At 47.2% G+C, this 25772-nt stretch overlaps 1 protein-coding gene across 4 annotated transcripts in view; it reads left to right on the top strand.

Annotated features, from left to right (window-relative positions):
• Positions 1 to 25772, top strand: part of EVI5 (ecotropic viral integration site 5) — a 2339304-nt gene that overhangs the window by 855301 nt on the left and 1458231 nt on the right. For all 4 annotated transcript variants that reach the window (XM_069641804.1, XM_069641802.1, XM_069641803.1 and 1 more), the window contains one exon: positions 3497 to 3557. In XM_069641804.1, the coding sequence (XP_069497905.1) occupies positions 3497 to 3557 (61 nt within the window). The remainder of the gene's footprint in view (positions 1 to 3496; positions 3558 to 25772) is intronic.

Here is a 25772-nt window from a genome sequence, read left to right as displayed (position 1 = left end):
GGTTGGAACAAATATCCATTTACTCATCCTAAACCTTTTGAAACACGAAACAATTAAAGCCAGGACCAGAAATATATGCAGCATTCATCGATTTACACCTTGCCTTCGATAAAATAAACAGGAACCTATTATGGAAAAAACTTACAAAATGGGGTTGTCCTAATGATATAATTGAACAGATTAAACTTCTGTACTCAAACACCAGCGTACAGGTACGGATGAACAAATACGGCTCATTGATACAACCCATAAAAACATTGCACGGATTGAAACAAGGGTGTCCTCTAGCTGCTCCATTGTATAATTTATTTACATCAGAGAGACAGTGACTATCCCCCTGATCAATCCCCCAAAACTAAACTCAACGCCAGTCACCTGCATCTTGTAGGCGAATGACATTGTCATTTTTACAAAAAAACCAAGAGGTCTCCAAATAGCCCTGAATAACATCCAGGGCTATATGGAGACAAATGAACTCGGAATCAACGTGACCAAAATGAGAACCATGACCCTATCACGACACCAATCATCGCAGAAAATACGTATTTCATTCTTTCTACAAAAGGAAAAAATCATTCAAGTCTCAACGATCAAGTATTTGGGTGTCTGGATTAACACAGAAACAGAGAGCCCATGGATAGAAATCCTTAAATCCAAAACCCTTATGCTGGTGAGACAAGGATTGATCCTACATAAAAAATTTGGGAAATTCTCGCTAGAGCCACTGGTCCTGTTTTACAAGCAAAAAGTCCCATCTTGTCTTACGGAGGAGAGACTATGATCAATATGCATGACGAAGTATGGGAGAATTTAGAAAGTATGTTCTGGAAAAAAGCCCTAACACTTCCAAACTCTATGCCAATCGCCCGCATCAGATACGAGCTTGGACTGCAATCTTTGCACTCAATGCTAACTCAACCTATTTAGAAAGCTAACGAGCATCGATTAGATCCCCGCCTTTAATATTCTTCGAACTAACCCAGAACACATCAATGCAATGGCCCTGAACAAATGGAAAGAATTTGTGAACCACTATCGAATTGAAAGTAACATGTCAATGGATATGCTCCTCAACAGACCCCAAAGGGCAAAGATATATATACCTTGCAAGATGGGACTGGATAAGGACATAAACTGTCAAAAATCAATACAAACTCACACTTAAATGTAACACTGAAGTGAGAGCCCTGAATGAAATGCCCCAGTATCTTAATCTTTTTCCAGACGGTTTAGTCCGAGACACTTTTATGCAACTGAGATTCAATATCTTGCCAACACAAGAAATCTTAGGGATCAGAGCCCAAGGAGATACTGTGGACCAGGCACGTAGATTCTGCAAAGTGGCCAATGTTGAAAGCCTTTATCATCTCCTAATGCAATGTCCAGCTAGGTCAGGAAAACGGCTTACTATCGGCCACTTGTACCTAAAGGACAAAAAAACATTAGATCAGGAGGAACGTTGGTCAGCAAGAAATAATGAATGTCTAAATTTTTATTGGCTTTTCTTTTTGGTATTTTAGGAATTAAGAAACTTACAAGTGTAAGGTTTAACAATATAAACCATATGCATTTTAATTTTTAAAAAATTAGCAATCATCTCTAACAAATAGTAAGATGCAAATGCTCCGTTGATGAACCTTTCTCTGCCACACGTGATGAAAATGTGTTTTTCACACTTGCACAGATCTTTCTGTCTCAAAATTTCATGTCAACCAACCAAGTCAAATGCCTGCATTGTTCTAGAAACCACTTGCCAAAACAGGGAGAGGTTTACATACACATTATGTTCAAAGAGCTGTCATGATAGAATACAAGATCTGTTTTCATATTTTTTGCAATAAGCTAAGAAAGAGTTAACAAAAGCTAGGCAAGTATTGTCGGATGGTTATTATGTTGAATTCAGGAATGCTACCCTCTTGAACACAATGAACTGCACATTTAACCAAGGTCACAATCAACACGAACCACAAGTGCTTCACCCATTTTACTTGCCAATGTGCCTCTTGACAGAGTATGTGAAAGCAATGTGGCTATCAATACACACTTCCTTTCTGAAATACTGTAGAGATATGCAGCAAAGAGTAGACCGACAAATCGCTTAAGCAGTACTAAGGCATTTATTTTCCCCTGTCTGAGGAAACACTGCTTGCCATTCATGTGTAACATGTGAATCTAAATGGATTGGCAAATCTCAGAAGACCACGTTATTTACCAGTAGTTGTCTTTCTGGAGCGTGTACTTGTTTGCAGTAGCCTGCACCCATCCTACCTCTGTAGCATGGACTTGGAGTATGATTATAGGTTTCCATAGATGTAGGATAGGGATACCCCAGTTGATAACTCTATTTTACTTCAGGCCAACCACTAGATGGTTTATATACCATGTGCTTCTAACAAGATACAAACTCCTCAGAGTATTACTGGTGACATGTTTGATATATAGTACAATATTGATATTCTGTTCATTATTTAGCACCCAATTGTCTGCTATTCCCAGCCCTACTGGAATGAGGCAGTATGATGGGTAGTGGATTTGCTGTGACTGGGGTGCTCTGTGATAGTAGCAACATTGCAATCTCGCTGCTTGCTGTAGGATGCAGCTTTGGCACTTGTGCAGGAGCTAGTTATTCTCTTCTGCCTCTTTTGCTGGTGTTGAGGTCTCTGTCGAAACCTACCGATACTGCTACAGCTGATGTTGCTACTACTCCATGTGACTTGATATACCATTGTGGATATGTTTGCTCTTTTGTGATGTTTGAATGGAAGATCGATTTTTTTATTTGCATGTTCCAGACCCAGAATCTTTAAGATTTGGCCTGTTTTTATTTCCCAGAAAATAGTGATGTGCCTCACATGCTTTGAGGTGCTAATAATGTGACCCAGCACATATATTCCCCCTTAACCACTTCGAGCATTTGTTGTATCCTGTCACCTAGAAGGTGCTCTAAAATTCCTGTGCTGAGTAAGAACTTTCATACCTTCCTAGCAGGGAGGAAGATCTTGCTGCATTAAACTTTGTTGCTGCAATCTATCTTTTTTCCAAGGTAGCCAAGCCTCCTGCATTTATAATCTGGGGGTGCGGAAGAGTTGGATACTGGATTTCTCTTTACCACTGCTGTCGAAGTGATGAGGTGTGCTGGAGAAGCTTTGTCTCTGTCTGGATCTCTAGGACAGGTGATGGAAATGTGTCTCTAAATCCTTGCCAGGAGGATGCGGGGGCATGGTGGCACTTGCAGGGGACATGGTGGCATTTTCAGTTGCAAAGTTTCTAAAACGAGCCAATGTCAAGCTTTGTTGACAAACTTCTGATGCCATCTGAAAAGTTCTGAGTATATGTAGAGAAACTAGGATGGACAAAAGGCTTCATCTCAGGGGAGCAATTATCCCCTTTGACTCTGCTGAATTTGTACTGTTCTTTCTTAATTGTTTTTTTGTTTACAATCCAATCTCATCGGTTTGTTACGTGGATATATGATGTCTGATCTTCCATTTCATAGGTTAGAAAAAGAATACACTACGATAAAGTCTAAAGAGATGGAAGAGCAAGTAGAAATGAAGGTAAGACAGCCAACGTTTCTATCATAACCCTCTGATGTAATGTTTTATGGATACTGCAGTTAGAGAACATCTTGGTCATATAAAATAGCATAAGCTAGATCTTTTCAGAGCCTACCTTTCTAAACATTATGTCGTGGTGTTTTTAGGTTGGTGCAGGTACATGGAAATCCAAGAAATCCTATGATTAATGGCCTTATAGGTGTCATCATGCAGTCCTGCAAAATGTTAAGTTACTTTTCTGCTTAATTTTTGCTTTTATTTTCCTTTTCTCTGATTTCCTTTTTTTTTTTGCCTCCCCGTTTTTTGTGCCTTTTCACCCTTTTTCTATAGTTTTGTTCTGCTTTTTTTCTGGTCTTGGTTTTCTTTGCATTTGTTTGTTTTAAAGCAGTGGTTTGTTTTTTGTTTACAACTATATGGGTATGTTCCTCTGTGAGGATTTCTTCATGTGGTAATTCTTTAAATTCTCAAGCGTGGGGTCTGTCATGGATTCACATGCTCATGAATATTCCCTTTCGTCAGGCTGGGAATCTTCTGTAAAAGAATCTCCTCTAAACCAATCACTGTCCGACGAACAATCGCCCTTGAAGAAGTTTCTGGAAGGCCTTCTTGGGGCTACTTCGCGCCCTCTGACCGTGATGAAGGAAGGACACTTTTCAGGCCCTGCACCCAGTGCAGGCTAAGGAGTGTCTTCGTGGAGGACAAACATCAAAATTGTCTGTACTGCCTGTTGGTCCAAGCAGCAATCTCCCTCTGGGAGGAGGTTGATGTCCTTTGAGGATGACCCATCCGAGGGGGTCCAAGATAAGGCCAAGAACCGCAATGCCAATTCTGCCAGGTTCGCCGCTGATGCGGTCCCAGGTCGATAGATCGCCATCGCCGTCCGCCTCATCAGCCAGCCTGCCATCAGATTCCGCCTCAAAGGGGAAGTCCTCCACCTCAGCCAAGTTACGGGACAAATCAGAGAAACAAAGGCCAGAGGAAGAGAAGAAAAAGGGTCACCAGGCACAGCTGAAGACGGCATTGACCGCTTCGACATCCTCGGGGACGACCACTACAGCGGGTGGTACTGATCTGACGAGGGTGGTCCCATCAGCGCATAGAGTATCCCTGCCTCCCAGGCGCGACACGGCTGCCGAGGCAGCGGGTGCCTTGGGGGTAAGGATACCCCAAAGCACCCCTCTAAGGTTTACGATCAGCCAATGGACATCTCCTCCACAGACGATGACTAAGAGTCCGTCCATACAGTCCACGGGGAGGACGGCGGCGCAGGGCTTAGCACCCCATCATTCCCTCCACAGCCGATGGACATATCCATGGACATCCTGTCAACTCTCCACACACTAGTGACAGAGATCCAGCAAAGGTTGCTTCCAACACTGGCACCCGTTGTACCGGAGGCCCCTGACTAGCCTCCATGTAAAAAGAGGAAGTGTCACCCGATGCTGCATTAGCCTCCTCCACCATGTCATTACTCGACTCAACCAGCGTACCCGGATACACACACAGACACTGGTATGGACATGGGAACCAATGAAGATGATGACTTTGTCCCAGTAGGCAACAAATCACTGCACCTGGACGCCCCTCATGGAGGCTCTCCACCTCAATGAGGTGGGAACATTCTAGCTGGTGCTCGAGGAAACCAAAAAGGAGGGCTTCCTATATCAGTGACGGGAGTCCAAGAGGAAGACTATCATGTCTGTACCCTTTTGGACGACATTTGGGTGGAAGGCCTGGCCCTCATGAAAAACCCATGTATGGCTCCAAACAAACGAGACAGGTTGGAGAAGAAAATACAGGATACCGGAATCTGCACCCAAATGCTTGAGGTCACAACCATCGCCGGACTCAGTAGTGTCGGTCGCTGCAAGAAAACTTTCAGCCAACCCGGCCTCCGTATCATCAGTCCCCCCGGACAACGAGGGGAAGAAGATGGACGCCATGAGAAAGAGAGTCATATACACAGCGGTATCCATGTTCAAAGCAGCTAATGCTATGGATGTCTTGTCCTGATATGACTGGGTGCTTTGGTACAAGCTGGACCCTATACTGGAATTTCTTCCTGACGACATTAAAAATGAGGCTCTCGCCCTCTTCTAGGAAGGGGAAGTGACATCGGACCATGCCATTACGGTGGCAGTGGGCATCGCTGACACAGGCTTCTGACAGATGGGAAACAGTGTTTGCCTTTGTCGGCAGGGATGTTTGAAGGCCACTAGCTCGCCAGGAGGGCTCATGCAAAGGGGCAGGACATGCCTTTCTACAGCAAGAATCTGTTTGGGAAGGTAGTTGACGAATCACTTCAAGCCATAAAAACGGGCACAGACGCCACGTTTGGCACTCTACAGCAGCTTCGCTCGTCTTTTCGCTCCTCCAGGGGAAAATCGAGGGGATCATCCAAAGGATACTCCATGTCGTACATGCAACCTCCCCGATCTTCCACGCAGGAAGCCTACAGTGATCGCTTCCAGGCCTACGGTAGCAAAGGTCAGCGTTGCTGTCGCCCCAGGGCAGGGCACTGATGCCCGAACAAGCCTGAACTGGCCAAGACGTCGGGCCCCCCACTCATGCACCCCGTTGGGAGGCCGGGTGAATACTATGTTCCTCGCCGCCCGACTCAACACAGTGGCTTGCCTGGCATCCCTCTCGGAGGAGAGACTAGCAGCCATTCAAGGGAAGGTGCAGCGACTGTCGTCGGCGAATACAGCCACGGTTCGTGCCATCAAGTCGTTGCTGGGCATGATGTCATCCTGCATCTACCTCGTCAGTCTCTGCAGGCTGTAGATGCGACCCTACAGGAATTCTTGGCTGCACGTTGGGTACAAGTGTCTGGGAATTTTGCAGACAACATCCCCCAAAACGAGGAGTTCCTTCAGGCAATAGAGTGGTGGGAGTGCGCTCCCACATTGCCCAGGGGGACGGGATTTCAAACCAGGAGACCGTCACCACGGACGCCTCTCTTGGAGAGATGGGGAGCTCACACCGTCTACATGCCAGAGGTCTGTGGCTTCTAGAGGAAAAGGATCTGCATATCAACATCGTGGAGCTATGGGCAGTGTTCTGGACCCTCAAGTCTTTCCTACCATCTCTAAGAGGCAATGGACAACACCACCACCATGTTCTACATCAGGAGGCCAGGGAGCACGCGATCCCCAGCGTTCTCCAAGAAAGCTCAGGACTTGTGGCATTGGACAGGGGATGTTCCTCGTTCCACCTGGCAGGCAGCAATTCCACCATTGCCGACTCAATCAGCAGGGAACTGCGCTCCTGCCACGAGTGGGAACTTCATCAGGATCAGGTGGACTGTCTGTCTGCCAGTAGATTCCAACTACCGAGGATGGGGGAACGTGTTCTCCTTCCTGTGGGAAGTTCGGTTTCTGTACACTTTTCCTCCGCTTCCTCTCCTGCTACGTGTGATCAACACACTCTGTGTTGGTGCAAGATGATAATCATCGCCCCAGCTTGGTCGAGGCAGATTTGGTATCCGGACCTACTCAGCCGGTCTGTGTTGCCTCCAGTGAAGTTGCCGGTACTGCTGGATCTTCTCACCAGAGAGAAACTCAATCCTTCATCGCGACCCAGGATCTCTGAACCTGAAGGTATGGCTCCTGCAGCCTTGGAGTTTGGAGGTTATGAGCTGCCAGCGGACGGCGGGGAGGTCCTCGCCAAAGCCAGGCATCGTCGACATAAAGTGCTACAGACATAAGTGGAAGTGTTTCCCTACGTGGTACCGGTCGCATAAGATTACCGCTCTAAGGGTCACAGCCCTACAGATTCTTCCGTACTTGCTTTCCTTGGTAAAAGCTGGTCTGGCTCACGCATCTATCAAGGTACACCTGGTGGCCATCTCACGCCAAACCCGATCCCTGGGAAGATCCTGGTTGTGGTCCCACAGACTCGTCGAGGAGTTTTTCCAGGAGCTTTTTTGATCTTTCCTGCCAGTGTAGGTGAAACCGCCTGCCCCGGCATGGGAACTCAATGTAGTCCTGACCAGACTGATGGGGGCACCTATGCATCAGGCCCCACTCAAGTTTCTCTCGTGGAAGACTGTGTTCCTTGTGGCCAGCACCTCTGCCAGATGAGTGGGTGAGATCCAGGCTCTATCCTGAAAGCAGCCATATCTGACTTTCCACGAATCGAGGGTGGTGCTGCACACGCACCCCACTTTCATGCCGAAGGTCCCGTCAGAATTCCACCTCAACAAGCCTTTGGTGTTGCCAGTTTTCTTCCTGAAACCTTTGTCGCCGGTAGAGAGGACATTGCATTCGCTGGATGTTGCTTGTGCGTCTAAGTTCTGCACAGCATGCCGTTTTTGGAAGAATATTCAATTGTTTGGGAACTTTGGAACTATGAATCATGGGAAGGCCTTCTACAAGGCTTCCATCTCAAGATGGCTCTCCAGCTGCATCATGCACTGTCATCGGCTGGCTAACCGGCCTCTGTCAGGCCATCCGAGAGCCCACTCCACCAGAGTGATCGCTGCAACAACAGCGTTCCTTTCTGGTGCTGCTCGACATCTGCAGGACTGCAACGTGGAGGTCCACCATACCTTCACGAATTTCTACTGTGTCGACAGGGATTCCAAGGGAGAGTCCAGAGTCGGCCAGGCAGTGCTACGCAACTTGTTTGCTTGAGGTGAGTCTTTTCTAGGGGTAAGTGTTAATTGCTTATGTTGAACCTTGCCACCTCCCGTGGTTGTGTACTGCTTTTGTTATTCATGAGCCTGTGAATCCATGCCATACACCATGCTGGAGAAGGTTTAACTTACTTACCTGTAACTATTGTTCTTCAGCATGGGTCTGGCATGGATTCACAAGCGAACCCTCCCTCTGGCCCCTCTGCGGCTCTTCTTGGTCATACTGCCACTTTACGTGCTTCCCAGATCTGAAGATGGCTGCCAGAGGCGAGGCTTAGGGAGAGGACTGTCATTAAATGTGGGCAGTATGACATAGAGGACAGTGATTGGTTTAGAAGAGAAATGCCGTTTTAAAGTGAAAGTGAAACAGTTTTTTCTTTTACTGAGGATTCCATGCCTGACAACGGGGAATATTCATGAGCATGTGAATCCATGCCAGACCCATGCTGGAGAACAATAGTTACAGGTAAGTAAATTAAACCTTGTGTGAGTCTTATTTTGAAATATTATTGAGCAATACATAGTCGACAGAATGTGCATATTCCATTGTGTACCGTTGAACGCTGAATGTTGCATTTCTGGAGCATATTGTGCCAGTAGATGTCTTGTTTAACATTATGAGAATGTAAAAGCAAACTCACAGAAAGAAAGGGGCAGTGTTGCAAGTAGTGATTCGTAAAGTGATGGACATATTTGTGAATAAATAAGGCAAGAGGGATGCATTCTATTTTTTTGGTTTCATTGTCATAGTCATGAAAGCGCTGCAAAAACCTACTTCCATAAACATCTCAGTGCTACAGCATTATTTTCTGTATAATCTAACTACCATTTAATTATGATTGTAGTGGATCGTTAATGATATTATAGAAACAATACAGTAATTGTAATCCTATTACCACAAAATGAACCATAGTCCTAATACCAAACACAATCGCACCCCACCCACACTCATACCACAGTGTTATCTTTTCCCCCCAAACCTCTGTGCATTGGCATTTTAAATAACACATCGTTTAAGCACGCTCTGTCAGTTTCACCTGAATACCTTCAAAATGGTTTATAGTGATCATTTCGAAAACGATAATGTCGAAGTCATTTTTTCGAGAAAAAAATGTCAAAAGAAATGTTGAATTTTTTTTCAATACGTTTTTTTTTCGAAATGGGGGGTTTCCCCCGACCCCCCTTTTTAAATTTTTTTTTGTTTTACCCATTTTTTTTTTTTACTCCCGGACCCCAAAATAAATATGTAATTTAAAAAAACGGAATTCGACATTTTTTTTTGTTGACATTTTTATCATTTGACATTCTTTTTTCGAAATTATGACTGACCACCTTCAAAATACCTGTTTGGACACTGAGAAAAACAGTTCCCTTTTTTTGAATAATCGACACCCCTCTCACCAGTAATGCTGGAGTGGGAGATACTAACGGCATAAACCACATTAAAGCACCATCCCTTGTAAAAGCAGTTAATCCCCACCCGATTCCATCACACATGAATTAATAAATAGTATTGCGGTCTGGTCTTTTATAACCCTTAATGCTAGACTCATCCATATTGTAAGCGCTGTAATAACAGGTGGTGTAGCCCATTTTGAATAGGACTTGATTTGACAGCCTTGGAAGGATGAATGGCTATGTTGGTCCTTCTGCAGGATTAGGAAATGTGAAGTACAGGCTTCCCCATAAGTGAGAACAATGCTTTACTCATGCAGGTAGCCGCCACCTTTGGCTAGGAAGCAAAGTAGTAACCTAAGATCAAACGACTTCCCGAATATATTGCTATAGCAAGTGTTGTATCCTTCACCATCCAAAGGCTCCCATCTTATCAGAAAGTATTCTGATCGTCTGAGCTTGTGCAAATGCATCTTTGTGGATGTTGGGAATTTCTTCCCAATTCAAGCATGTATTTTATAACATTAGTAGCTACGTTGCTTAACTTGGTAAGGAATCAAACTTTGTTTGAAAACATTTGTCATTTTAAATTAGTAATTGAGAAGGTAATGTTGGGTCTTTTCGCACTGGCATAATTGCACCGTGATAACCCTGCTACAGGAACAAAATGTATATGCTACAGGAGGTTATCTATTATTAGTAGTTTTATTTGTAGCGGCGGATGCCTCTCAGCCAGTTCAGAGTTTAGCTTGTTTAGCCCAAAGTATAAATCTGGAATGAACAATATAACGTGCGTGTTAGCGTGATGAGAATACATGAAGTGTTAGCACAACTATGGGAAATATATAAATGTTTGGGTTTTTCATAATTGTGTAACTTGGGCAAAAATAACTGAAACCTAACACAAAATGTAAAATTCAGAGCAGCCAATGCATAGCTGTTTTGCGACCTGCCCTTATTTTTATCAGTTGTGTCACTGGGAACAGCCCTACTTAACATACAGCTGCTTAACATTGTACTCCACCTCCATCCAATTGCCTTCCTTCTGTTTGGGCGTTCAATCCCACCCCCATAGTGAGCCACCTGCACAGCAACATGTGTCTTTACCTTTAAATTTATAGGTGTGGGAGGGTGCTGTAGCTCCATCACACAAGCCCCCCTCTTGGGCACCACCTGTCCATTCCTTTTTCCACACACTGTTTCGGTTGCCTGAACCCACAGTCCTTCACTTTTCTCGCATTGCTTCCCTTATGGTTTCCTTTTTCAGTTCTTTCAGCATGACCTTCGTAACTCACTTCCCCCAGCGCATGTCGATGCCTGCCAGGTTGTGTAGGTGCCCCTCTTCCAAGATCCCCTACTGGTGTTCGACCCACATGGACTGTGGAGTGTCTTGGACCGATCACTGGTAGGATGCTAAAATGGGCTGTATCGCAGGAGGGAGATTTCTGTCCGTTACCTCCAGATCACCTTAAGGATCTATCCAAGTCGAAGAGAGATTAGTGAAGGCATGTGCTCATTTTTTCACTAGGGTTTCCGATATGTTATCTGCTGGGAGGCAGTGTTGAGGCTACTTTGGTAAGAGTCTCTCACCACACCAGCAAACCTTCCAAGGCCAATCAGGCTATTACCAAGGGTCATACATGCTCTGCCACTGTGGAGAGGTCAGAAGGGATGTCTGCTTATGAAGACTCCAGAGCAGCTCAATGAGGATGGTTAACGTTTCAAGGTCTCCCTCGAAGTTCCAAGGGCCATCACCAGGATTCCCAAGGGTTCCAAGAAACCTGCCCTCAAGGATGCAAGATGGCCTCCAGATGCTATTGCGAGACAGAAGAGGCAATGACTGAGTCAGGCTTATCATGGTGCTCTTCTCTCTTGGAGAAAGCTGCAGGTTGCATAGGGCGCCAAGAGCTGGGCACTCCAGTGAGGCTCCCACAACAGTCTCTAGGCATGATTTTATAGCCAGTGCCGAATAGTCTTGAGGCCAGACACAATGGTACACAGCATATCTTCCTCCATGATGTACTCTGATACTTGGTCGATCCCCGTACAGCAGCCACTTTGGATGTTGGCAACATCCACCTGGACCCCATCAGAAGCCTCTTGGCAGACAAGTGGATATGTTTATAAACAGAAGGGGTAGTTCTATGGGTGGTTAGATGCAAGATATTGAATCTCGAGGATGACCTCCAGGCACGGGAACATTTTGTGGCCCAAACGAATGATGTATCTTTACTGTCCTCGCTCAAAAACAAACAGGACCCATTTACATTGGCTGCCAAAAGGGAAGTTAGTTTATTGTGGTTACATGAGATTTTAACAAACTAAATAATGAAGAATGCATTTTTAACAAATCTAAAACAATGAAAAAAATATATTTTTTTCTGTTTTGGGGGGTTCCCGCCCCCACGCCTCATTTCCCCTTATTTAAACCCCTTGCCCACCAGATTTATCCCCTTAACCCACCCCACATATATAATCTTTTCAAATAATATTTTTTCGTTGTTGTTTGGTTAAAGTTTCAATCTTTGTTTTCAATTCGTTAAAATCACTGCATACCGTTTCTTGTATGCTCATATCCAGGCTTGTGGGTAAGGAGAGTTTGAGCGCCCTTTGAGCACCGTAGGCTGGTTGATCAGGAGAGTGGGGCTCTGCAGAAATTGCAGCACTTACAATATCGTGCATATATTACATGAATATATTGTAAAGTTACATAAGGCTAGTAATGAACAGACTCAATGGGAACTATATAGCTACCTTTCTAGTTCCCACCCTTGTAGGGTAGATGAGGCAATGTCGTCTATACATTCACTCATTACAGTTGCTGAATTGTTTACAGCTGTTGGACATCTCCCTACTGCGCATGTCCATGGATCTGATGGCATAAGTTATGTATTTTATTTTGTGCACCTAAACCGGCCCTTCACGTTTTGAATGTATGGTAAGAGGTGCTCCCGGTGGTGGGGGCTCTCTATCCCCTTCTATGAATGAGGCGCTGATTACTCTAAAATTTTAAACCAAATAATGACCCAGCACCGTGCACCTCTTATAGGTCCATTTCATTATTAAATCTGGATACAAAAATATTTGCCAAAATCTTGGCTGCTTTCTCAAGCATGTTACGACATTGATTCACCTAGACAAGTCAGGCTTTCTGCCTGGCAAATCAACTGTTCCAAACTTGTGCAAGGTTTGTGGTTGTGGCTCAAAATGACCCTAAAGCTCAATATGTTTCTATACTATTAGATGCAGGGAAAGCATTTGATTCCCTGTCATGGAATATTTTATTTACTGTACTGGAGCCAATGGGTCTATAGGGCTGTTTTTTCCATTTGTGTTCATCTCCTTTACTCACGTACGACTGCTTGAGTTTCAACCACGGTGAGATGTTGAAACCCTTTTAGCTTGGTCAAAGGTTCTATACAGGGCCACTCTTCTTTGCAACCCCTTGCTTTGCAACCCCTTGCTATGTATTGAGGTTAGACAGCTGCATGCACATCAGGGACTGGCGATGGGGGAGTTTCTGAAAGATTTTCTTTATGAAGATGATGAAGTGCTGTATTTGAAAGGCCCTTGTGTCAATTTGGCACTTCTTGCACAAAAACTATTTAAATTCCCGGGTATATTTTGTATTGAGGGTTAATTGATCATATTCCCTGCTCTTTCCTTTTGCTGAGGATGTTGCCTACCTGTTAGATATCGGTGAATATCGATGTGAATCTCTGTCAATCGGTCAGGAATTGGGTTTGGGGCAAAAGCAGGTGTGCAGTACATGTATGAATCAGGCTCTTGGAGAAAAAAACTACACTTCTGATCAGCCTTTGGGAAGGTTTTGTGTAGTGCAAGCGCTTTGCGCGCATGAACAGCTGGTGTCATTAATGCCAGCTCTATTTATGCTGCTGGCCGCCCGTGCTCAGGTGCAGCTTATTAAGGAGAATCGAGCATGGGCGGTCACTGCGGTTGGCGTGAAGGAAAATGACAGGCTGAGGAACACCGAAGGAATGCCTCAACATCATCATCCCGAGCCGCGGGAGTGAGCGCAGACACGGTCCGGTGTATCAACGTTCTACTGCTTCGAGTCCGGGTCACCTCGAGAGGTGCCCGGACATTCAGTTAAGTGTTGGGTGCTGAATGTGATATACGTTATGCAAAGGGAGGTTGGGTGTAACGTTCGCTGCTCAGTGGCGAGCATTCAGATACAAAGTGGCTACGACAGCTCGACTCGCACTTGTTCTACAAGCGAGAGTTGTCTGAACTGCAAAGTCTGATATTACGTGTTCTGGGAAAGACATTACACGCTGATTAGGGACACAAGCTTTAACATTCTACTTACAAGCACGAAGGTGCTGTGTATAGTTTTGTGGCAGCACATGGAGTTCAGGGAGGACCTGTTAATGTGCTGCTGAGCTTGTTTTGCTTTTGCTTGCCCTATGGGCCATTAGGTATGTTCTTTCATGAAGGGGAAAACCCCTTGTGTGTCCCATCACGCTTGCTTTTGTGCTAATGTGTTGTGTGCTACAAAATCTGAATATTGTGCCAGTATGCAGAGAATCTTATGTGACGTTATGTTATGAATCCAAGTTCATGTTCAAGCTTCATGTTTGCTTATGTCTATTGTACTATGTGCTGAAGCTCAATATGCTTGCACTTTATGTCACAGAGGGATGTGCGAAGTACCTATGACTAAGTGAGTTACGGTTAGGAATAGGTCGGGAGTGTTAGCAAGGTTATGTATGTTTCTTTTCCCTAACTCCCTAATCCCTATCCAAACTAGGCTTCCCTTATACTTTTTCTGGTGTACCTACTACCCATTACCTATCTACAACCTCTCCCTAATCACTCTCCCCCCCCTTCCCATTGGCTGTCACGTCGTTCCCTGTTACGTTAGTATCCAGGTGCCCGTGCAAACCACGGCGGGACGGGTCGATCTATTCGGCTTTTGTGGTTTGGGGGAGGGCGTCGTACCCTCACCTCTCTTGGTTGTTGACACAGTCAGATATTTCAGCATCATGATTAGGAGGAGCCGCTGACAATTCCAGCCAGATAATCTTTGGGCCTCTGTAGAATCCCTTTGCTGCAAAGTTTCAAAATGTGTGAAACTCCCAGTGTTTTCATATGGTAGGGTCTCTCTTTAAAAAAATGCTCAAAAATGTTATACCTTTTTCAAAATAGTCCAGTCTGGTCAGGTATTTGAATCAGCAACAGCCTGCACTCAGGAGCCAAGATAAATGTAGACTGAAACCCAGGATGTCCCAATAGCAAAGCGCCCGGCCCGGATGGTTCTCGGGAGTGTTAATCCCACAACTAGTCACTCTTTTCAATAGCTTTGTTGGAATGATCACACTGACAATGGGAGAATCTTTACTGACTTTATTGGGAAAACCAGGTAAATATGTTAAGAATAGTGCCTCGGCTATGCCGAAGGCAGTTCTTAATTATAACGCCCGAATTTTCTCCAAGATCCTGGTCATCGGACCGGTGAGTATTTTCCCTGGGATCATTCAGAAGGACCAGACAGGGTTTGTCCCGGGCCGGCAGGCCCAGGATAATATTAGGAGGTCCATAGATGTGATAAAATGGGCAGCACAGGGGAATTGTGAACTGGCAGTTCAATCGAATGCCGCAGAAAAGGCTTTCGATAGAATAGATCGGACCTATCTTTCTGAGGTGGTGCAAGAGTTTTGTTTTGAAAGTAATTTTGTCAAAAGCGTGTTGACCTATTTCATTCACCCATCTACAAGAATTAAATTGAACGTTGCAATTTCCTACCCATTGTCCTTGTCAAGAGGGACCCGTCGGGGGTACCCCACATCCCTTCTTTTATTTGCTCTCCATGGAGCCATTGGTGTGTAGTGTACTGTCCTCGGAAAATATTCGGGGAATAGTAATTGCTGGAGATCAATACAAGGTGGCTTATATGCGGATGCCCTCCGCCTCTTCTTAATGCAGGACTCGCAGTCCACATTGCCCCATGTAGTTTCCCTGTTGGATCTTTTATCAGTCCTCCGAGTTTAAGATCAATTTTACAAAGTCTGTTATAATTAACATTTCGGAGCAACCTCGCGCTGTGTAGGTTGAAGGACACCTTTGCTTTTCAATGTAGCTCGGAAAGTCTAAAATACTTGTGAGTCCATCATACTCCCATATATGATCAGTGTTCCCAAAACGCCTATATATTTTCCAGGAACTAAATATTCTTATCCCAATGAGGGTTATGTCTGACCTCCAGACTCATATTTTCACATTTGTCTGGGATAAAATGCTTCCCAGACACACATTGATCTAAGGGGGTGTTTTGGGGGGTACCAGGTCTAAACAGTTAATTATATGCAGCACAAATCTATCCCCTCTTAGCTATTCAGAGGGCTGATCAGGCTCCAAAGCATTGGATAGACATTGAGCAAGCTAGGATAGGCGTTCTGCTGCATGATTGGTGCTGGCACGGCCCTGCAGCAAGAAAGTGGAGGTTTTGTTTACTCCCGACTACCAAAAATGACTTTCGATTATTGAGAACTACCTTCTCTTCCCCCCTTAGATGAATTTGGCACATCTCAGATTTAGATTTACCCCTCCTCCCCCACCCCCCGGGACAACAAATGGGACGATTTACCCGATTGATGGAAGGGGCATGGGGGACTAATGAGACTAGGCCAACTATTTGAGAGGGGGGGGGACAGACGTTGACATTTGATAAATGTAAGAAAATGTTTATGGTTGTAGATCCAGGCAGATATTGCTATATTCAACTCCGGCAGTCCAATGCTAGAGTTGTGAAGGTGGGTAAGCGGGACACCACACAGTTCGAAGATTTGTTCCTAGGTGACCTCCGGCTCGGAAGGTGTCCTCGTTATACACAGTCTTACATGTGTGCCATTTCAAACCTCCACATTCTTATATGGCTCAATGGGAAGATGACATGGGTTCTCTGATTTAGGTGTTGTCATGGTATATATGGTCCCGGGCAGGGAAATTATCTAGATGTATGGAACTGAAAGAGAAGTTATAAAATAATATATAGATGGTACCTCACTCCTGAGCAGTGTCATAAAATGAATCCTACTATACCGTCCAGCAGTTGGAGATGTACTCATGCTCCAGGTGCACTGTTTGATATTTGGTGGTTGTGTGATGTCATTCATTCATATTGAAAAGAGGTACTTGCACAGATCAAGAGGATTACAGGAGTTGATTTGCCTGCCAAACCTTTGATAGTGCTGTTGGGGGGCAATGATCAAGAGGGGGCATTACAAATTAGGGGCAGCAACCTCTAAACTGATAACTCAACTTTTTGTTTTGGCACACGTTGTAGTAGCCCGCAATTGGAAAACCCCTCATGCCCCCGATATAACGGAATGGTGGGCCAAGACATAGAGTGTGGCGGCATTGTGCAAAATTGAGGCTTCTAATAATGGGAGACGGCACCACACAATCTGAAAGAGTGGGAGTCCATTCATTAACTTTGTCAGCCACAACGATTATCCAGGACTACACCACAAACCTCAGAATTTGGTTTTCTTTACGTTTAATATAAGTGACCATAATAGAGTATACAAGTACTGGTATTGTATTCTCGTTATCTTGCAGTGTTCCTTGGAACTAAGTGATCATCTGTTAGCGATGAATAGTAATTCTCTGAAAGATGTGTAGAAAAGAGGAAATGTTATTTATTTATTGTTGTGATCGCTCTTCCTCCATATTACTTTCAATATAATGCGAATGACGACGTCAACAAAAAGAATCCTTTGTCCTTTCTGGGACACCATATTCGACACGATCTACATGTAATATTGTGATCAAATACACTGAGGTTATTTTTTGAAAATAAATTGAGCCAAGGGTATGAATCCTAGCTAGATATCAAGAAGCCTAGATTCTTTTGATTTCTGTATATGATATGGAGATTTGCAACTTTTCCAGTGGCATATAACACAAGTGGGATGCCAATGGATCAAATAAGTGACCTCATTGTTGGTTTAGAATTGAAACTAAGGAGCACTTATTCTTAGCTTGTCCTTTATATTAATACTTTAGAAGTATATATTTTCGAAAAAATGTTTTTACTAGCACAAGTTACCACTACTAGTGAGATATGACACCCTGTAGAAGTTCCAATGATGAGGCAAATGTATTTGCTGTTGCAAAATGTTTGCACCATTCATGGCTGAAAAGAGCTGCACTATTGAAATCTCTGGTTGTAACAATGACCTCTGATATCAAAATATGTATGGTGCAACTTACACAGCCTTGAAAGGTGCATTTTTGAACCATGAACTGTTAATGTGTCTGTTAACAAAAAAGGTGGGGTCTCCTTTGGCTTATTCTTGGTTCCAAGCTTATATACATTTGCACTTTAATAATAACATGGTCAGCTGAAGTATGCATTAGGGCATGTTAAGTAAGGCCATCTTCCATTCATTTGTCTTGTATAAGGTTGGATGTGTTAAAGGTATATTGGACGAACCCTTGGTTAGCTTTAAGTGTAATCCTTAATTGTTGCCATAATTGTAAAATCTTACCTACGTATTAGGATTTGAAACGTTTTTGTTTTGTTTCATTTGTTCTAGTACATTTTTTCCACGGTGTGGTCAACACAATACTTCTCAAATCCTATTTTTCACTGTCCAGCTTTAAGCTTACCCAAAACAAATGGTTCCTGCGAAGGCCCCTTAAAAGCCCCTTATTCACAGTCTGGACTTTCAGTCAGACTTTCTATCAACTCCTGATGTACAACCTCTCCCAGATTTTTCACAGCTTCCTCTTAGAGGAAGAGATAGAGGTAACCAGTGAAAGCGTATTTGGTGGTCTTGCCTAGACCATTGGTTGCTCAATTCTCATTTCTGGTCCCTTCTAGACCTTGGGTTTCTCACGGTTGTCAATGGGTTCCCTCCCGGACCATGGATTCTCTCCGGATCCAGAGCAGGTCGCCATCTAGTCTTTGGGTTCTATCAGGATTCCCAGCCGGTCCCCACAGCCTTTGATTTCGAAGGGTCACAACTGGTACATGCTGGTGCTTGGGTTCCCAAACTCTGCAAAAAGCCACATTCAGCATCCTTTTCAGTCAGTCGATATTATGTCAACTTATTGACATGTCAGGTTTCTTTTTTTTTAAAACTTTTTTTTATTTGGCTTGCCAGCACAACAAAGAACAGAGGGAGCCACATGGCACCAGCATTAAGGGCGAGCAATGCGAGTAATAAACAGTACATATTGAGCAGAGCAAAGCAAAGTGATAAGAGGCAACATACAAGGTATTGTTACATGCACCAAGCGGGTCAACATTTATGGGAAGCCTCCCGGGGAAGTAGGGGGGGAAGTTGATGGTGAGGCCATGGCAGACATATATTCTCGGAATCTCCACCAGATGTCCCTTGGCCTAAAGTGTGAATGCTGCATCGCGTTCCAGGACTGCTCAGTGTCATGAGCCCACGTGTCCGATCTGAGCCATTGTGCATAGGTAGGCGCTCTAGAGCAGAGCCAGCAAAGCAGTATACAGCAGACCCCCAATAACATGCAGAGACCTGCCATTTTCTTAGAATCTCGGGGTAGATGAGGGAAGTCATGGAACAGGCAGTGCAGTGGGGTGGGAGTGACCGGGTGTTTTAAAATGTCTGACAGTGTGGAGCAAATGTCCAGCCAGAATTGGGTCAGCCGGGGACAGAGCCATAACATATGTATATAGGAGGCTTGATCCGTGGCACACCAGGGGCAGGAGGGAGGGGTGGCGCTGAACTTGCGATGGAGTCTCATGGGTGTGTGATGGTACCTGTGTAGGATTTTGAACTGGAGGAGTTTAAATTTGGTGTTGTAGGACACATCGTGGGTCCGATCACACATCCGAGACCACCGTTCATCGGTGATCTCAGAACCAAGGTCCTCCTCCCATCTGTGTCTCAGCTTGGCGAAATTAGGGGCCGCTCTAGTCTGTAATAAGGAGTAAAGTTTTGAGACCCTGCCTCTGAAGGAGAGAAAGGAGCAGAGCTCTGCCACTATAGGTTCATCAGGGGGCAGGGCGGGGAAGTCTGGATATCTGGACTTGAGATGTTCGTGGAGTGAAGAGTATTGTAGCCACACCGAGGGTCGGGGCCTGAGTGAGGGAGGGAGATCAGACCATTCGATGAAGCTTCCTTGTTCAAAGGCATCGCGTAGTGTCAGAAAGCCGGCAGCGGCCCAGCGAGTGACCACTGAATGTGGACATCAGGAAAGAAGTTCCACAATGGCAGATCCCCGTGAAATGGGTGGAGTGTGCCAACCATGGACCAGAGTTTGGTCAGAGCCAAGGATGTGCTGGCTACAGGGTTCGCGGAGTTCGGGATCAGGGGGGATTGGTTTGAGGATCAGGGATCCGATCACTCGGTCGCAGACCGTTAGTTTCTCGAGGTGTACATGTGGGGGAGGATAGATGGTATTGAACCAGTATTCAGCAAACTGTGATTGGGCCACCACCCAGTACCTGATGAAATCGGGTGCACTGAATCCGCCCAGTGCCTTAGGGGCAGTCAGTGTGGATAATTTGAGGCGGACGGCCCCAGAGTGCCAGAGGAAGGTGTTACATATGCCGCAGAGTGTCTGGAGAAAAGTATCCCCGGGCCACAGAGGCAGATTGGTAAACCGGTACAGTAATTGAGGTAATACAATTATTTTGAGTATTCCGATTCTGCCTGCTAGTGATAGGGGAAGTTTGGTCCAGCTGGAGGTTTTGGCCGTTAGGTTAGTTAAGTAACTCTGGTAATTGTCGTCACGTAGTTGCGACGTGTGCCGGGAGACCTCCACAACCAGGTAGGTGAAGCTAGATGAAGACCAGTTGAGTCCATGTAAATCGGGGGGGTTGTGTCGAGTCAGTGAGTGGAAACAATGTAGACTTGGAGCAGTTCACCTTCAAACCGGATATGTCCCCAAACCGGGCCACATCTGCCAGTATAGGGGCAAGGTTGATTTCAGGGGAGCGAACATACAGCAGGGAATCGTCAGCGTAGAGAGAGTCTATATCGGTTTGGCCGGATGTGCGCAAGCCCCTGTGCGAGTGTGATTGCCGAATCATATCAGCAAAGGGCTCCATGGCTATGGCAAAAATTAGTGGGGAGAAGGGGCAACCTTGACGCGTCCCTCTAGATATCTGGAAGGGGGAGGAGCATCTGTCTTCCGTGCAAACTCTGGCCGATGGAGCGGTATAGAGGAGCTTTATCCAGGAACGGAAGTTGGGGCCAAATTTGCATTTCTCGAGAACCCGCCACAGGTATTTCCACGAGACCGAGTCAAATGCCTTCTGCATGTCCAGCGTAGCTGCGAATGCCTGCGCGCCTCGGTCGATTCAGCTGATTACATTAAAGAGCCTCCTTAGATTTAGGGAAGTGGATCTACCAGGGACGAAACCAGCCTGGTCTGGGTGGATAATGTTGGACATGTATGGGACTAAACGGTTGGCGAGCAGTTTGGCAAATATTTTAATATTGCTATTGATCAGCGAGAGTGGACGGTATGAACTGCACTGCGTGGGGGTTTTACCAGGTTTAAGGAGCACTGTAATCAGTGCCTCATGGAGGGACGGGGAAAGTGTGCCCTCGTCGCACGATTCTTCCCATAGGGACAGGAGGTGCGGCGCCAGTTGGGACTTGTATAGTTTATAGAAGTCCTTTGGGGGTCCATCCGGGCCAGGGGCCTTCTCGGATGCTAGTGACTCGATGGCCTCTACAATTTCCTCTAGGGTGAAGGGCCTCTCAAGGAAGCCACTAGCATCAGCTGATAGGACTGATAGAGGAAGGTTCTCTAGGTAGGAGTCGATTTCGGAAATCTGGGACCGTCAACCTCCGAATTCAGGGAGGTGTAGAACGAGAGAAACTCAGAATTGACGTCTTGGGGGGAGGTGGCGAGTGTGCCATCCGGTCTAGTGATGGCCGGTATATTGGGCGCAGTGAATTCCCGGCGCAGCAGTCTAGCCAGCATCCGGCCGGGCCGCTCTCCCTCGCCGTATTTTCTCGCCCATCGAGGGGAGTCTAGGAATTTAACCTCGCGTTCGGCGAGGTCTCGGAGTTTGTCCAGCCCTGATCCCAGTGCAGCCAAGGTGGCCGGTGAGTGATCTGCAGCGTATTGGGATTCATAGACGGCCAGGGCCGATTCACTGGTAGCAATGTCTGCGCGGATGCCCCTTAGGATGCCGCTGCTTTTGGAAATGGCGACCCCTCTTGTGTGTGCTTTGAAGGATTCCCAGAGTACAGCTTGTGTTGAGACAGAATTTGTGTTAATCTCGAAATATTCCTCGATGGAGGATTTGAGTTCAGAGGTGAAAACCTGGTCAAGAAGTGCATAGGGACTCATCCTCCACTGTCTGGTTCTGTTGGCGTCCAATCCCCAGTTTAAGGAGAATAAGTACTGGTGAATGGTCCGATAGTGTCCTGGGGAGAATGGACAGTTGAGATATACATCTGATCAGTATGTCTGTAGTTAGCCATCTATCTTTTCTGGAGTGGGATTCATGCACTGAGGAATAAAAGGAGTGTGTACGGTCTTCGGGATACATCAGACGCCAGGCGTCCACCAGTGCCAGCTGGGGGAGCGAGGTTAGGATAGTATATGCTGCCCTAGACAGCTGCCGAGGCCTAGAACCCGACCTATCTAGGTTGACATCTAGTATTGTGTTGAAGTCCCCGCCACATAGGATAGGAGTCAGGGGGTAGCTCTCAAGTAGAGTGACCAGGTGGAGGTAGAAGTCATGGTCGTTGGGACCATATATGTTCAGGATGACTATCTCCTGATGCTGTAATATAGCAGTGACCAGCACAAACCTTCGAAGTGGATCTACATGGGAATGGTGGCAAGTGAACTTCAGACTTTTATGTATTAGAGTGAGGGTGCCACGGCTCTGGGTGGAATAGTTAGTATAATACCTCTGGGAGCCCCACTGCATAGCAAACCGTTCACATTGCTCCGAGCGAGCGTGGGTTTCCTGTAAGCATAGGATCTTTGCCCCGTGACGTTCGGCATGGAGCTGAATCTGTCGCATCTTTTTGTAGTTGCCTAATCCTCTGATGTTCCAGCTCATACAGGTCAGGGTGGTATTAGCCATATTTGGGGGGTAATGGTGGAATAAGTAAGAGTAGATTTCTGGAAAATGTAAAATGTCTACTCTGGATGACTTTTTTAAACCATAATGTCCCTTCCCCACTCCCCACCCACAACCCTCCCCCAATCAGAGGGACGAAACCTGAACAAAACCAAAACAAACACAAACTTTTAGGCATCAGCCCCAGGGGGGTCTGTTAGCAATCGGGCGATGGCGCACCGGACTGGGAAAAGCGTTAGGAGAGATTATGCTGCGTGGTAGGATGAAGCAGGGTGTTTAGAGTGGGTGCAGGCTGCAGCAACCTCAGGTCTACAGACAAGGGACCAATAGAAACATAGGGGTGGAACCATGTGCAACGACCTGGCAATGCAAAAGTTGGGAGTGGTCATAGCTTGGGCAAGCCAGGGATCCGGAGTATAGTCACAGAAGTGGTTGGGCTGTAGTGCTGGGTGGTGCCGAGTAGGGGGGGCCCAACGAGAAGTGGATAGCACCGCATACAATGCAACAGCGTGGCGTGGTAGTGACCTACGCAGAGGAGTAATGGAACAACGTTTTCAACATTAACAACAAATAAACTACGGCAAGAAGGTGGCCATCATGGGGAGGGGAACCGCTGTGGCGGTCCCGCACGTGGCTTAGGTGCGAAGCAACCATTGATAGACCTGAAATCTATATCGGCACTGTTTAGATCAGCCAGGAATGTGCTCGTCTATAAATTTCGAAGCCTCTTCTGGGATGGTGAAGAAGTATGTTTGGTTGGAGTGTTCGATCCTCAGTTTAGCAGGGAAGAGCATGGAGTACTTGACTCCTAAGTCTCGGAGTCTCTTTTTCACCGCAAGGAAGGTCTTACGCTCTTGTTGCACAGCCACAGAGTAATCCGGGTAAAGGTGTATTCTCGCTGCCCCAAGAAGTAGCTCCCCTTTGGCCCTGGCAGCCCGGAGCAGGTCATCACGGTCACGGAAATTTAGGATTCTGGCTATGATGGGACGGGGCGGGGCACCCGGCCTGGGCTTAGCGGTCAAGGAACGGTGAGCTCTTTCCACTGCAAATTGTGCCGTAAGCTTGGGGTTATCTAGGAGTGTTAGAAGAGTGCGCTCCACGTAATCCTCCATGGACTCCCTGATGTTGTCCTCCGGTATGCCGACGATGCAGAGGTTATTCCGCCTGGAGCGGGATTCGAGGTCGACATTTTTCTTTTCGACCAACGAGACTCGGTTGGTTAAGGTGGTCACAGCGGCGCGCAAGGAACCTAGGTCATCCTCCGTGGCGCCAACCCTTGTCTCGATCTCAGCAACTCTACTGTCTGTCCTTTCAATATGGGCCTTTATGGACGAAATGGTCCCATTCATATCGTCTAATTTAGTGTGTAGCGTAGTGAAGCCCTTGCGCATATACTCGAGCATTTTCTGCGAGTTATCGGGGGTTGAGGACACTGTGGCGGTCGGTGAGTCCTCAGGAGGGTCAATCAGCGGCTTGGAGGGCATCTTGGCGAACATATTTAGTGAGCTTTGCTTCTCGCTAGCCCCAGCACCCTTGGTCATGGCGGCAGGAGCGTGTCTGGAGCCCGGGGTCTTATTCGGTTGTAGCGGGCAGGCCTCCAATCACCACCCCGCCGAGTGTCCAGGGGGGGGTGAGGCGAGGACAGCGGGCAGAGATGCCGGAGGCAGCGCCAGGGGGGCTCCTCCAAAGAACACAGTCAGGTGGCAAGCCCAGGGGCGTGGGGGGGAGGGGAGTCCCGGAGTGGTGTTGACCCCAGGCTGCCGAACCGGTGATGTAGAGCAGGAAGATGAAGCACGGGTTGCTGGCAAAAGGGTGGTTCGTGAGGTGGCACAGTGGAGCTCAAGGTGAAGCACTCAACCTCTGCGGGGGAGTTATGAGAAGGCAGTCCAGATATCGAACGCAGGTCCCCACCCCTAGGTCATAGGGCGCAGGGCATGCACACAGCTAGTGCAGGCGTGGGGAAGCGAGTGGGCCCACAGGTAGTAGTGTAAGTAGTAAGTGTCTTAATGTGGCTGCATCGCTGTAGGGAGGTGGCAATCCAGTGTTACTGAAGCAGGCGGAAAGAGGTGTTCAGCAGGGGGTCACTTGTGGGCTACCAATGTGGGACTGAGCGCACTGGGGAGCGCAACTAGGCGGTGAATGTCACTGTGGCCGGTACGGTCCCACAATTGGGCACGCGTTAGTGCAGTCCAGGTGAGGAGAGCCAATCCTCAGTAGCACATGAATGGAGGCAAAGGCAGGGTGTCCTGCAGTGTGGCACTCAGTTCAGGATTAGGATCGAGCAGTTGTTAAAGTTAGAAATCCCCAGCCGGCATCCAGGGGGAACAATGGTGCCGTGTGTGTTGCAGGGTCCAGATTGGCGGCCTAAGGGCTCTGGGCGGGGGGGGCAGCACCTGTGCAGGCTTTGCAATAGTGCCAGCCCGCGCACCCCAAGCAGCAGAGTGACTGCTGCAATAGCAGGAGGAAGAGGATGGTGGGCCGCCACCCAGCGGCCGGGAGATGGGTCGGCTGCAGGGGGCCGCGGGAGCCGGGCTCACACTCCCCCCCACACCCCCTACCTTGCCGTGTTCCAGCCCCGTTGTCTGTGTAGGGGAGCGGCGGGGGGAGGGAGGCCGGGCGCGCAGACACGGCCCAGTGGGACGTGGCGCGGGGCGCCGGGGCACAGGTACGCAGACGCCGCTGATGCAGGGGGGCCGCGGCCCAGAGCGAAGGGGCCAGCGGGCCACGGCAGTCCTCTGAGGGATGATGAGGTGCACGGGGGAGCAGCCCCGTCGGTCATGGCGGTCTGGTGCGTCCCTCGGGCTCGGCGTCCCTCCCCCACAGCGGCCCGCTGCGCCGCGCCCTCAGGTGGATGGGCGAGCCGCGGTCACAGGAGCCGCGGGGCAGGGAGAGCGGGAGACCGTAGCCGCAGGCAGGAACGAGAGGCAAAGTCAGGCTCCCAGGGCGCTTTCAGCATCGAAACTTCGCAGAAATGAGGGAGGGATGGTCCTGAAGGATCGAAGGCAGCGCTGTAAGGTGTAGGCAGCGTTATAGGCAGAAAAATCAGGATCAGTTGCTCTATCAGTCTGGAGCGTTACACTCAGGCGGCCATCTTGCTTCGGCGCAACAGCGCCCCCCATGTGTCAGGTTT

The sequence above is a fragment of the Ambystoma mexicanum genome, chromosome 1q, assembly GCF_040938575.1.
Source record: "Ambystoma mexicanum isolate Mex_15411 chromosome 1q, UKY_AmexF1_1, whole genome shotgun sequence".
NCBI lineage: Eukaryota > Metazoa > Chordata > Amphibia > Caudata > Ambystomatidae > Ambystoma > Ambystoma mexicanum.
This window is presented reverse-complemented; position numbering and strand designations above follow the sequence as displayed.